The sequence below is a fragment of the Cloeon dipterum genome, chromosome 3, assembly GCF_949628265.1.
Source record: "Cloeon dipterum chromosome 3, ieCloDipt1.1, whole genome shotgun sequence".
NCBI classification, from domain to species: domain Eukaryota; kingdom Metazoa; phylum Arthropoda; class Insecta; order Ephemeroptera; family Baetidae; genus Cloeon; species Cloeon dipterum.
In genome coordinates, this window is record NC_088788.1 from 10,527,700 (window position 1) to 10,540,473 (window position 12,774).

The window sequence follows — 12,774 nt, forward strand, 5'->3', positions numbered from 1 at the left end:
GTGAGTAAATTAATTTTTTCAATGTGTCCAATTTCTCTTTTATTATTTACTCAGTAGTACATATTAACTCAGTAGTTTATTTGCCCAGTTTAATCAGATAATAAAAAATGTCTTATTTAAACAAGCGCACACCGGCACACCTAACATGAATCTGGTGCCAGCTAAAAACTTTTAAACAATTCAAATATTTACCATACTTTTATTTTAGCGCATGCGCATTCGAAAACTTCTGCCCGCCTTTCAGGACCGTTGTTTGAGCTTCTGTGTGTGTTGTTTTTGTTCTCTTGCGCGCTGCTACTCCACGCCACTCCACGCTTCTCTTGCAGGGATGCCCACACTGGACACTGACTATTTCTTTTAAATTGTTAGGATTATCATAAATAACTTGTCGACGTTTGACTTTGACAACTTGGACTGAATTTCCACGATGGCAGGCACACCATTTGAGCAGTGGAACAATTTCCTAGACCTGATCGACGAGGCAAAAGAATTTCGTAAGTTCAAGTAAAGGCAAAATCCGCAAAAAAATCATGCTCATCTTATATTCTGCTTAGCAAATTAAATTGGGGCTGTTTTCTCAGTGTCTGTATGTATTTCGTAGTGTGCGGAAGAGCTGTTATGTGTATATCAAATCAACATTTCAATATGTACTTATGTATGTATCCTCTGCAATTACATACATAAGAGTGTTTTTCAGGTTTGCATAAATTCTCACACTTATTAAATTAAAAATTTCGCAACTATAGATATACGTGTTTGATATTATAGTTTCTCCTGTTTTTCTCCTTATTTTGGGAGCAGTTAGTATCAATATAAAACGAGTTACAAAATTGGCTACTAATTAAATTCGTTAAATTCAATTTGAAATTTGCGAAATGAAATTTGCTACTTTTTATTGTTGTGCTCATATATTTACAATATTTTAAAATTTGAATACATATTACATACAAATTCATGGGAAAAAATGATTGAATAGTAACAAAATATTTTTCGCTATTTTCAGTGTTGAAGGCAGAACAGGGAGAAATGTGCTTGAACCAATTGAAAAGCCTCTCGGACCGAGGGATGGAAATTTTAAAGCAGGAAGAAGGTGCGCCTCTCACTTTTTGCTGGTTTAACATATATTTACTGAGCTATTTTTTATTAAACAGCTGAAGACAAGAAGTTGCAGATGATCATGCTGGACATGAATCTGATGGACGTGCTGTTTAAAATCTTCCAACTGAATATTCGCATTCTCTCACCTGACAAGTTCAACTTTGACCCTGTGGTCCACGCTCACAAAATTGTAAGATTTAAGCTGTTTCTAAGTTTGTCGGATAAATTCTTGTTTTGCTACAGCTGCATGTGGTGAAAGAAAAAGATGGTCAAAACTGGGCTGACACCCTTATCGAGGACTTCTCTCGTTCTGCTTCCAAAGTGTTTGGCTTCAAAGCACCCTCCCTCAGCGTCATGGCTGGGGCTCTGGAGATCACCGACCCTGAGAAAAAAGCCAAGGTCAGGGCAGCTCCTGTCAGACTGCCAAAGGATGTGATCGAGCCAGCTAAAGCTCCCGAAAAGGCAAATAACAAAGTCGCACCAACAATTATTTAGAGGCTAACCAAACGTTTAATCAGGTGGACGCTGTGAAGGGCAGAACTGTGGAGGAGACTGTGATGGAAATTGAAAGGCAACTCATTCAAGCCTATGAACGGAACCAAGATTCGTCTCTCAGCTACATCAAGTTCGTTTTCAACCCCGACTCCTTCTCAAAGACTGTCGAAAACATCTTCCACATTTCCTTTCTGGTCAACAGCAATCGAGCGAGCATCTTTTTAGGTTTGTGGTTTGTTCTTGTAGGTTTATGCATTCATGATTTCAACTTTTTATTTTAGACAAGGATAAAAGACCCAGGATCAAACCTATTCCAAAGGAAAACTGGACCAAGAGCAGAGATAGCAAGTGTGCCTTAGTCATGAGTGTCACTCCTGAAGAGTGGAAGGTACGTTTCTAGTCTTGCATGGTTTAATCAGGAAATATAATGTTTATTGTGTAATAATTACAGGAGGCTGTTAGGTTGTTCGATGTCAAGAAACCCATGATTATTCTGAAAGAGAGTGATATTCCTGATACCAAACAAACCAATGCTTCTCAGAAGCGCAAGCGTTAGGCTAGATGAAGCCCAGTTTCTAGAGCCGAATCAGCAAATTCGTGAATGAAACTAAATTATCTGAATGCAGTACAATCAAGAGTCAATTTAATTATAATTCTATGTACAATTTTATACAATTTGATAGTGGCTCTTCAGTATACTCAGCAGCCTTGTCTCTGGGAGCGTTGACAGCTGAGCCATGAATGAGTCTGTAAGCAGTGACCAAAATAAATATACGTTAGCAAACATTTATCTAATTTTCTCGCATAATGATTACAGCTTATAACTATTTGCACAGATTTTGCATATATATCAAAATTTATTCACATCCTGGGTTACCGTTGATTTTTATAAGTTAATGGCAAGATTTTCCAATTAATGCCATGCAAAACAATATCAGTAATAGTTTTCATCTTTCCAAATCTGATGGTAAAATAAAAAATGAAATAGTATGGCTGAATGCCATAGTGCTTTAATGCTAATTTCCATGTGATAATTTTTGCATCAATGATTTTGATGGTGCTGTACCGAATAATAATTTTGCTGACGAGTTGATTATCATGACAGTTTTGATCAGTCTTCAAATTTGTCAATTTTAGAATAATTAAATAAAACCCTAGTAGTTCATAGCCTAAAGTTATGAAAAGTAATAAATTGCATACATACTTTTGTTTCCTGATACGCATCCTGCGCTGATGACGCTCTGCACTGCCTGTCCGAAGCGGTCTAGAGCCAAATTTCTGCTCGGTTCGTTCACATTTTGAGAGAACAGTTCTTTCCTGAGGTCGTCTACCAACGATGCAAGCTCAATCGCAGACACTCCTCTCCCTTGGATCATTTGGTTTACGGCGTGTGTCCCTGTGAGCAAGCCCTATGGATCGGATATTTTTGTCATTTGAACAGAACAATTTACGAGGACTTAACCTGCATTAGGGATAAATGCAAGGTGGAGTACAACTTCTCCGTTTCAGTCAGAGTGGGAGTTGGTTCAGTGTTGAGTTCTGTTGCACTTTCAGTGATTTCTACTCGGCCGTCGTGGAATGGAGAGAAAATGGTCCACCTTCGATTCACATCAGATTACATTATTTGCTCCTGATATATTTTTTAAATAAAATCTCAACCTGAATAGTCCAACGATTGGTGTGGCGGGGAATTCGTTAATGCCAGTTGGTCCAGACTTGGGCTGCTGCAAAGGGGCTAAACACAAATGCGTGTTCTCCTGTACCCACTGGGTAACCATTCTGAGGAGTGCCTGAGGAGGTGCTTTGTAAAGCTCTGAAATTTTCGGTAAATGGGATAAAATTGCAAATTTAAAAAAGAAACAGAAAATACTTACTGCCTGGCTTTGATCCGTACATCTGGACGAGAGAGGTGAGAAGGCTAGCTGTGAATAGAGGAGAAACTTGGGGCAGCTCTTGTAATTTCGGTGCAGCACTTGGAGTGAGTATAAAGAAATCGCTAACCAAACTCTGTGCCAAATGAAGAGAGGCGTCTGGGCTGATGGGCAAGGTCCACTGAAAAACATCTTAATTCAATAAAATCACAAAGTTAAGTTGATTAAATTGCACTCACGTGCATCCAATAGCCGATGGTGAGTAGCACATGAATCTTCCTGGTTGATATCGCCAAGGAAGCCAGTTTTGAAAGGATTTTCATCCGAGAGTCAGTTATGGGATGAAAGAGCACCAAAAAGAGCTGATTGCGCCCAGCACATATGTTGCTTTGACTTGTTTTAGAAAAGTGATCACAGAGCACTTCAAGAAGACTAAGCTCTGAAGATGATTTGAGGCCCACCTGAAATTAAAATCATTTTTAAGACTGATATTTTCGTATTTTATCCAGGGTGTTTCTTGAGAAAGGTAAAATCAGAAATTGGCAGCAATTTTTTGCTTTTTAAGCAGTATTCAATTGAAAAAACTATCTAGGTAAATTTGCTCACTCTTCTTTTAACGCCTAGAAGTGGATGCAAAGGATCCACATCGCAGAAAACGAACTCGGACGCAACTTCTCTCACAAAATCCCTGGCAAACTGAGGGACATCATCGTTTGGATTTGCAGCCAAGTAGGGCATAAGCAACGCCTCTGAAAAATGGGAAAAATTAAAGAAAAACATAAATATGTGATCTTGTATCACAGTGTCATGTATTCGTGAGTTAAATTTAAATTGATGGCGATTTTAAACCATTTAGTATACCTGAATGTTCCAAAGCATCTCTAGCACAATAAGGAAACTCAAATTTCCTGATTGTGGTCTTGATCTCTGCAAGATTTCCCACGTTATACGACATTTCACCAAAAACCATAAAATAAATATGTTGCTCCTGTTATTAAAACAGGTTTTTGGTTGTCGTTTGTTAAATTTTATTGCTCGAAAAGTAACAGGTCTCGTCTCCTCGCCGTCTTGTTTACAAAACAATGAAGACCATGACACACCCCCATTACAGCCAACGAACACTCGCATAATAAAAGTGACCCAATCAGCGCACACTACTGTCGTGTTCGAACTTCGAACACGCATTGCTAATACCAAAATTCTAACTAAAGGTGCGAAAACAAACAACAAACAAACGCACAGTCGCACACTTCATGTGGATGTAAACAAAGACGAACGTGTTGATGCTTTCACAAGTCGATGAATTTTAAGGGCAATTCATTCATATTTTAAAACTCTTTTAGTCAAAATGAGCATGAATTGCTTGAAGATTTCAAACTTCCCGGAGAGTTTTAGCAACGCGGAAAAAGAGGACTTTCTGAAGCATTTTGGTGCTGTTTCAGTTGACTTCGTAGGCTCAAAAAATTCCCTTGCCTTCGCTAGGTGAGTTTCCCAAATTTATGTTAGAAAGATAATTTTAGCAAATATTTTTTTTTCAGTTTCGACAGTGAAAATGGAGCGTCAACTGCTCTCAAGAGGCTGCACCAACTGGAAATCTTGGGGAAGCGTTTAATTACAGTTTACAGTAAGAGAAAAATTGAGAATTGGACTGCTGTGAATATTTTAGAGTCCCAAAAGCCTGATGAGTGAGTAAAATAAATTTTTGTCCGTGTAAAATAATTATATATTTAAATATTTTTTATAGAGATGCAAAGGATGGTGGCAGTCAGAAGTGCTATGAAAAATTTCTTCAAGATCTCAACGCCTGGAGTTTGCCACTGAATTTAAGCCAGCCTCCGCCTTCACACATAACGTAAGCCAACCAACTAATGAAATTTCCGAAAATTTAATTTGTTTATGGGTTGATTGCAGATATTTGTATCCACCGCCTTCGATCGAAGTGCTTGCAAACATAGCTCGAGCTCTTGTTTCCGTTCCTAAATTTTACAACCAAGTGTTGCACCTAATGAACAAAATGAATTTGCCTTCGCCATTCCACTCAACGTCCCCTGAGTATCAGTCTGCCATAGCTTCCCTTCTGGGTCTTCAGTTAAACCTTCAAAGTGAAAGCAGCAAATCGCCAGTTCCAGATTTAAATGGAATCAGTGCCACAGAGGAAGAACAAAACAAACAAAAGACTTCTTCCAGTGAATCTGAACTTGAAAGTGACTCTGAGCCGCTGAACAAGGTTCCCGAGCTGTTGCCACTTAAGAGGAAGTCTGCAGACACCAGGTCAAGAATCAAAGTACCAAAGTTGTCAAAGCCGCAAAAAAGTTCAACACAAATAACCAAACAAGCAGTGCCAGTTACTGATGTTTTTGAGTTGAGCACCAAAGAGCCGCAAAAGAACATCACGTTGAAGCTTAGTGAAAAAGACGATGGTCAAGTTAAACCCATTGTGGCGCCAAGTGATCCTTCAGTGCAAGCAGACGGTTTTGGTATCCTCTTTCCAGTTGTGCCCAGCAATGAAGAACATGAAGAAAAGGACCAAAATGACAGCAATGATGGCTCATATATTTCTGTAGCCACGCTTAGGGGGAACAGGGTACCTGAGAGAGGTGAGTTTTATCTCTTTGCAAGAGGGAATACTCAGGGTTGAATTTTTTACACTGGCTTCAAACATTATACTAATGTAAATTTTTTACTTGCACTTGTATGAAAAAACTTATTCTTCTTTTGAGTAATTACTGCCCTCAAATTCGCCAGAATTCAAATATATCACATGTAGGTCATGAGCGAATAATAATAATTAATCAAAATTTATTGTTAACTGAAGTGCAAGATTTTGGTAAAAATTTGGAGAAAAACTTTCAGACTTGAAGATTATTGCAACCCTAGTCAATTCTACTATAATAATTTTATTTTAGATCGATCAAGCCTGCCTGTTTTTCGAAACTATCAGCCTGGAGCTCCATCTTGCCGGCTGTATGTTAAAAATTTGGCCAAGGCAACCACAGCGAGAGACCTGCATTTCATCTTCAGGGCTTTCATTGGACACAGACCATTGGATGAGGAAGCAAATAAAATGTGAGGCGTCTTTTATTATGCTGCAGTTGTGATTTAAAATTTTTTAAAGGTTTGATATTCTGCTGATGACTGAAGGACGCATGAAAGGACAGGCCTTTATCACTTTTCCTTCTGTGGAGCAAGCTCAAAACGCAATGAAGGAGGCAAACGGCTACATTCTTCATGACAAACCAATGGTCATCCAATTTGGCAGATCAAAAGTACAAAATACTGTTAGTAAACAGAGCGATTAAATTTTATTATCATTAAAAGACTGTTTTGTTTCTGTTCTTGTAAAATTATGTTTATTTTCTGAATAATTTAACCTGTTTAATGAGTATTACACAAGCATGAAGCAATGCAAACTGATATCGTTTTGATATAATATGGCACACTTAATAGTGTTAATTATTCTTTGTTGGAGACTTAAATCACTAAGAATTTGAGCCAATTGCAGGATTTTAGGAACCACTAGTAACATCGTACTCAATTTAAGTTTTCAATTCATTGCTTAATTTTATCAATTTTGTAAGTACAAAATCCATAGGGGGATGCAAATAGGACTGGCCACAATTCAAGCTAAAGCACATTTTCAAGTAGGTAAAACATCTGACAAGCTCAGTGAACTTAAAACAATTAAAATTATTTTTGTAAAGTATTCGTAAAAATGATGAGAACTAAAAGACTTGCCAAATTTTGCACGAATCATTCAAACAGAATCACATGTCCAAAAATATTCTCCAAAGATTCACACCCCTGTGAACAATTAATAAGTTCAGTTGACGCGTGTCCAGACAAATTAAATATAAAAATACACACATTGCGTTAATTGGGATCATATTGGCTATTTAGGGAAGTCCTTAGAAGAACATTCCTTGGTTCGTAAAATTAGTCTTCATTGCTATCAACCCCAGCCCTTTTTCATGGAAAATATATTTTTAGAGCAATAAAGACGACTTTTACAACAATGAATGCGCAGTTTTTAAACTATTCTATGAGCAATGAGAAGAGGATCCTTTATAGAAGTCCCTAAAGTTTGAAGCCCACTATTTTATTTTAATTTTCACGCGCATCGTAATAGGTTTCAGATTTAAGCCTTTTACTATGTGCATTCCAGATGTGATTCCGAACGATTTCTGTTTTCAGGATATCAAGTCTGGAACGCAGATAAAATAAACTAAACTTTGAAATAGTTTCTGTCTGGTTGTGGCTTGAAATGCAAAAGACTTTCCCAAATAGCCAATAAAATGGTGATTTTAGTAGTTTGCAGCAATCATACAAGTTAGTTCTGACCCACCGTATAACCTCCTCCACTTGAGATCAAAATATAAATAATCGTGTTACTCATTTGCCAGAAATGATAAATGATAGATATTTCGTGCGACGCTCTAAGCCTCGGCTGCCATAGTTTTTCCCGAACCGTCCCCAAGCAAGTTTTCCAAAAACTCCAGATTTCTGTTTGAACTAATTCTAAAAGGCCTACTTGGCTTCTTGCTTATTTTCACGTCATTTCTGGTCATCAGTTTTTCGTGGCGTGCAGTCTTTTTGAACAGGTAGTAAAATTTGATTATGTCCATCACCGACTTGGAGGGCAACTTATTCTGGTGGATTTTGAAGAAGTCTTTGCCGTAGGTGCAAAGTCCATTTTCAAACTTGTCCACCTCTTGCTCTGTCCACAGAGAAATGGTGTTCACTGGCTCAGTTGTGTTGAACGAATGTCTGCGAAGCGCCTCTTCGATGTTGAAATTGCTCATCATCAGAGAATACAAGTTCTCGTCATTGTCTCGTACACACGCGTGCCTGCCCTGAAGTTGCGCTTTATTTGTTGCTTTGTTGAAAGCCTCAACCTGAGAAAAAATAACAGCAATAGCATTAACTTGCGTCTCAATTTCAGGTATAAGTGTATTATTTCCTGAATTTTAATAAAACAATTCTGGAATTATAACTAAACTTGACCCTTTAGAACCATTCAGGGTGCTAAGGAAAGAGATTTTTGCACATCAAGGCGTCATGAGCACCCTGATGTCTTCAAAAGGGCCAAACGGCACATTTCCAACAGTGTTCAGATCTTGCAAATAAAAAAATACAAAGCCTACAGGTATCAGTTGTCAGTTCAATGGCTAAATTCAGGAATTATATCAATCAATCGAGGCTACCCTGACGCCAGGGCTCAATGTGTAAACTAACGGCATTCCAGATCTAGACTAAAATTGCCAAAAAATATCACACATTACTTAAAACTAGTTAGTATAGTACGCTCAAATGTCAGGGTTTAAAAATTCCAATACCTGATTTTCTGACAAATGGCTCGGATCCCAGAGCAGTGTGTCCAGCTTTCCGTAGTGAGGATCAATCGTGTCCATGCTGCAGGCAACTTCAGGAACCTGTGCTTGGTACTCGTCTCCAACCCTGGTGGTTTTGAAGGAGCCAGAGTTGCTAAAGTCAAGGGACGTGTAGAGGTCTTCCTCGTCCTCGACATACATCTGCAGCACCTGCGTGCTGGTGATGCCTGGTTGTATTGTGTTTTCCTCGACACCGCTGCAGTCGTCTTCGATGATGGCCTCGATGTCGTTTTCCACGTTGATGGAGTTCACTGGGTGGACCTCGCCGTAGCCATGCATGGCGAACAGCTCAGCGAGAGGAATTTGATTGTCCTTTTGCAACTCGGAGAGCTCGTCTAATTCACTCTCAGCTTCTTCTTCAAGGGCTTCTTCGTCATCAAGGGTCCTCTCGTCGTCGTAATCGTGAATCATCATCTCAATCGGTGGATCAAACTCCTTATCGTCGTTGTCTTCATTGTTTGGTATGTCCACTTCACCTATTTCCCCCATTTTGGCGCCTAAAAATATATACATAAACAAAATTAATGAAGCTTTCAAGTTTTCCGTTTACCTTTTTATATGAAAAACAGAACCACAAATTTAAGTTCCATAACTTGAAATAACAGATATAATTTTAAAAGTGAGTACCCTTTTTGTGGGGAAAAATGTCTTTAGTTTCTCGTTTAGATACACACAGTGATTAGTAGAAATTCTGGCACAATAAAAGCAGGAACAGAAAATGATTCACTAAAACCGTAACTAAAATAAAGATTCCATTAAATCGTTTGAAAATTATCACAAGATTCGAAACAATATAATTTTAAAGTAGAACAAAAAAAAGCACAAAAACATTATTATGAGGTTTGAATGAGGGTTGGACGGATAGCGAAACGAAAACAAGAGGCACAGCAACGCTACGACTCACTGCTGAACTTCTCAATAAAAACAGTCTTTAAGATTTATGACGGTGAAATATAAGAAAAACTATTGAACAGATACACATGTTCAAAAATCACTTACTGCTCATTATCTCATATATATCTTGAAAGTTTAAAACGGCACTAAATTTGCAGAAAATAAAATCGCATAGCGAAAGATTATTGACCCTCCGTTTGGATAGTAGTCAATGATGGTTTAATGATTGCTGATGGCTGCCGAGTGCCGAGTTCTAGCGGCGCCTGCGCCGTATGACAAATATTTGAACTTCTTTTGGCGCAGAGCTGACGTCATAGGTTGAATCTGATTGGCTCTAAAAAGGTAGTGTTTGCGTCCGACATGTTACAATGCTGCGCCACATAGTAATGGCTTCATCATAACAATATCATCTGGTATCCTCTGCTAATTACTTCAAATAGACTACGAAATTGTGCTGTTTGAAATTATCAAAGATGCCTGGTATTGCGTGCGCTTTTACTCACTGTAGAAACAGTACAACTACGCGTCCTTCAAAGCGTACTTTCACTCTGCCTACGATTTTGCTACACCAAGGTGAAGACGACAGGAAGATTTCATCTGATCGAAGAGCTGCATGGCTGGCTATCATTAACCGGAAAGACATTAAAGACGGCTCAAGGAGTATGAATAATATCAGGGTTTGCGAGGATCATTTTCTCGGGAGTAAGCTTTTCAACCTTATAGATAAATGCAACTAACAAAAAAGTGGCTCCTTTAAATTTTGTTTGCAGAAAAACCAAGCTACTATCGGGACGTGACAAACGTTGACTGGAAACCATCTGTGAATTTAGGTGGTGACTGCGTTAGAGAATCCCAAAAAGCATCAACTCGAAATTCGCGATATTTGAGAAGGATGAATCGTCATCGCAGTCCAGAAGTTAGTAGTGCACCAATTGGTCACAAACTAATAAGAAGTACACCAAGTAGTTCACCAACTGATCAGAAACCAATACCTGCTGATGCTTACAAGGCAGTTGATATGGAAGTGGATATAAAGCTGGAGGAAAACCTGGATGAAGAAATAATGAAAAATGAAGAAGAATGTGTCCCTTTTGATTTTGAACCGTCAGCTGAAACGGATCCACTTTCGTGTCAGAATGACGTTGGTTGCCAAACAGAGTTGAGCGGAGAGGATATAGACTTGCTGAATCATGAAAGATCAAAAATGACAGAAAAACAACCTGAAATCAAACAGGAAGGTTGCAGCGATGATCTGGCCCTTGGGAACCAAGTCGTCCAGAAATCAGCAGGCGTTTCGTTCACGGATCACATTGATAAAAGAATTGCCAAATTTATTAAAGCTTTGAACGAGCACTCTGACTTAAGCAAAATGTCATTGGAATGTGCGAAAAGACTGTTTGAGCTTAAATTTTCTCCAATAGCTTCTTACGGCGTTGAAATAATATGGGAGTACTTGTCGGTCGAAGATTTCGCAAAACTAGAAAATGTGAAACCCAGGTATTTTAAAAAAGTGATGGGTTGCTCAAAATACAACAAGAATACCTACGTTTACATGCTAGCAGAGGAAGAACTATTTGTCAGTGATCTAAGAAAAAAGCACAACCTCCCTGAAACTGAAAATTACCTAAAATTTAGTACAACATACACGGCAGAGCTTAAACAGCATTACAATTATGGATTCATAGAAACGCCTGCCATGAATGATGATGGTTGGAAACAACCGCTATGTGAAGAGAGACATGTGTTATGCAGCTTTGCAATGCACGGTTTTCACAACCAAATTTGCAAATTTAGTGACGACCGAAATCAGTGCTTTGAGGCAAATCGCTATTCTTGTGTGTGCAAATTGTGCGGATCACTATGTGGTCAGTGGCATCTGTTAAATTGCCCGCAACGGACACGACCCTTGAAGGATTATGCCAAGATGTCAGACTAATCGATGGTATTAGCGCTTTCGAACTCCACGTAATAATAATTATTTGCAATACAATTTCTGGCCAGTGTTTTTATCTTATTAGTACAAACCTCTTGATTTTTTTTATTATCACTTAATTTCCTAAAGTTGATTAAGATGCTTAAGAAGACAATTATTTATGACTGGAGGTGTCTTCATTCTAAACGCGTTTGAGCTTATTAAATCATCGAACTTTTCCTTAATCTGTGCTTGAAATTTAAGATTTGATTTTCCTCGACGTGAGTCAGCTCGTTTCTTGCGCCCCTATCAGTAGAATATAATTTTTAATATTAAAACATGGACAAAAGATTAAAAATAATAGTTCCTAATTTTTAAGATTATATATTGGTCCAAAAGCCTAAATGCCCCTGATGGCTTTAGACTATATAGCACGCATTAATATATATAGAAGAAAAATATCTTGATCGTAGTACATTAATCTGAAACTCCTTTAAAAAAGAAATTGTACTCGGGCCCCAGACAGGACAGGAAACGCATGAATTAGGACTGCAACCAGTAACCTCAACTATAGTTGAGAAGGAAACTGCAGTGAAAATGAGAAAAATGCTCGCTACACATCGAGGAAGCCGCATTTAACTTCTATGACAACCTCTCGTGTTTCTGCCTTCATTGGCATTTTCTATCAAGAAATAAAATTTTAAAATAAAACAAAAAAACATTACTATAAATGACAATTTTTAATTTAAAAAAAATTCATTGATGTTCTCATGTGCCTTAAGTTCTTGCCAAAATATGTTGAGAAAAGTCAAATTTTCAAAAAAGAATACTAGTTTAATTATTTAATCAGAATTAATAATTACATTTTTAAATAAATTGGTTTCATAATTAGATATATATATATATAGTAACATAATATCATTAATAAGACACATTCAATCGTTTGCAGCTTTAATTGGTCTATTTCAGAGGTCTTAGCCAACCACCTAATTTTGGGTCTCGATGTCAGCCGTCGCAAATTTGACCAAGCTGTTGCAGCCACTAGTAAAAAAATATACACATGGTTGAGAAAAAATTGGTCTCCGGCCCTTTAGGATGCTAGTAAATATCTAACTTT

The 12,774-nt window shown here is 37.9% G+C and overlaps 5 protein-coding genes across 5 annotated transcripts; 3 read left to right on the forward strand and 2 right to left on the reverse strand.

Annotated features, from left to right (window-relative positions):
* Positions 1–277: 277 nt before the first annotated feature.
* On the forward strand, positions 278–2,379 carry LOC135940485 (EP300-interacting inhibitor of differentiation 3-like). Its single transcript, XM_065485391.1, has 7 exons — positions 278–494; positions 1,004–1,090; positions 1,152–1,288; positions 1,342–1,560; positions 1,617–1,818; positions 1,875–1,981; positions 2,045–2,379. Exons 1-7 carry the CDS (start codon positions 428–430, stop codon positions 2,147–2,149), a joined length of 924 nt encoding a protein of 307 aa, XP_065341463.1. The 5' UTR covers positions 278–427; the 3' UTR covers positions 2,150–2,379.
* Positions 2,206–4,523, reverse strand: LOC135940483 (integrator complex subunit 15). Its single transcript, XM_065485388.1, has 8 exons — positions 4,326–4,523; positions 4,071–4,213; positions 3,704–3,925; positions 3,468–3,645; positions 3,253–3,406; positions 3,056–3,191; positions 2,798–3,002; positions 2,206–2,340 (listed from the first exon to the last, which is right to left on the reverse strand). Exons 1-8 carry the CDS (start codon positions 4,432–4,434, stop codon positions 2,261–2,263), a joined length of 1,227 nt encoding a protein of 408 aa, XP_065341460.1. The 5' UTR covers positions 4,435–4,523; the 3' UTR covers positions 2,206–2,260.
* A 175-nt stretch (positions 4,524–4,698) lies between these two features.
* LOC135939572 (RNA-binding region-containing protein 3-like) lies at positions 4,699–6,783 on the forward strand. The gene is made up of 6 exons (XM_065484037.1): positions 4,699–4,946; positions 5,003–5,149; positions 5,209–5,316; positions 5,376–6,061; positions 6,371–6,530; positions 6,580–6,783. Exons 1-6 carry the CDS (start codon positions 4,813–4,815, stop codon positions 6,761–6,763), a joined length of 1,419 nt encoding a protein of 472 aa, XP_065340109.1. The 5' UTR covers positions 4,699–4,812; the 3' UTR covers positions 6,764–6,783.
* Positions 6,784–6,786: 3 nt separating this feature from the next.
* Positions 6,787–9,982, reverse strand: LOC135939574 (mesoderm induction early response protein 1-like). The gene is made up of 3 exons (XM_065484039.1): positions 9,851–9,982; positions 8,798–9,348; positions 6,787–8,356 (listed from the first exon to the last, which is right to left on the reverse strand). The coding sequence occupies exons 1-3, from the start codon at positions 9,855–9,857 to the stop codon at positions 7,898–7,900; spliced, it is 1,017 nt and encodes a 338-aa protein (XP_065340111.1). The 5' UTR covers positions 9,858–9,982; the 3' UTR covers positions 6,787–7,897.
* Positions 9,983–10,084: 102 nt separating this feature from the next.
* LOC135939573 (uncharacterized) lies at positions 10,085–11,725 on the forward strand. Its single transcript, XM_065484038.1, has 2 exons — positions 10,085–10,447; positions 10,516–11,725. The coding sequence occupies exons 1-2, from the start codon at positions 10,219–10,221 to the stop codon at positions 11,679–11,681; spliced, it is 1,395 nt and encodes a 464-aa protein (XP_065340110.1). The 5' UTR covers positions 10,085–10,218; the 3' UTR covers positions 11,682–11,725.
* The last annotated feature ends 1,049 nt before the right edge of the window (positions 11,726–12,774 follow it).

Bases quoted from the DNA above. Each gene is read 5' to 3' on its own strand.
- LOC135940485 (XM_065485391.1), top strand. From the start codon at position 428: ATGGCAGGCACACCATTTGAGCAGTGGAACAATTTCCTAGACCTGATC. The intron at 1,289-1,341 runs GTAAGATTTAAG...GTTTTGCTACAG, and splicing joins TGGTCCACGCTCACAAAATT to CTGCATGTGGTGAAAGAAAA. The intron at 1,561-1,616 runs GCAAATAACAAA...ACGTTTAATCAG, and splicing joins CAGCTAAAGCTCCCGAAAAG to GTGGACGCTGTGAAGGGCAG.
- LOC135940483 (XM_065485388.1), bottom strand. From the start codon at position 4,434: ATGGTTTTTGGTGAAATGTCGTATAACGTGGGAAATCTTGCAGAGATC. The intron at 3,646-3,703 runs GTGAGTGCAATT...GATGTTTTTCAG, and splicing joins CCATCGGCTATTGGATGCAC to TGGACCTTGCCCATCAGCCC. The intron at 3,407-3,467 runs GTAAGTATTTTC...CGAAAATTTCAG, and splicing joins GTACGGATCAAAGCCAGGCA to AGCTTTACAAAGCACCTCCT.
- LOC135939572 (XM_065484037.1), top strand. From the start codon at position 4,813: ATGAGCATGAATTGCTTGAAGATTTCAAACTTCCCGGAGAGTTTTAGC. The intron at 6,062-6,370 runs GTGAGTTTTATC...ATTTTATTTTAG, and splicing joins GAACAGGGTACCTGAGAGAG to ATCGATCAAGCCTGCCTGTT. The intron at 6,531-6,579 runs GTGAGGCGTCTT...AATTTTTTAAAG, and splicing joins GATGAGGAAGCAAATAAAAT to GTTTGATATTCTGCTGATGA.
- LOC135939574 (XM_065484039.1), bottom strand. The intron at 8,357-8,797 runs GTATTGGAATTT...ATTTTTTCTCAG, and splicing joins GCCATTTGTCAGAAAATCAG to GTTGAGGCTTTCAACAAAGC.
- LOC135939573 (XM_065484038.1), top strand. From the start codon at position 10,219: ATGCCTGGTATTGCGTGCGCTTTTACTCACTGTAGAAACAGTACAACT. The intron at 10,448-10,515 runs GTAAGCTTTTCA...TTTTGTTTGCAG, and splicing joins CGAGGATCATTTTCTCGGGA to AAAAACCAAGCTACTATCGG.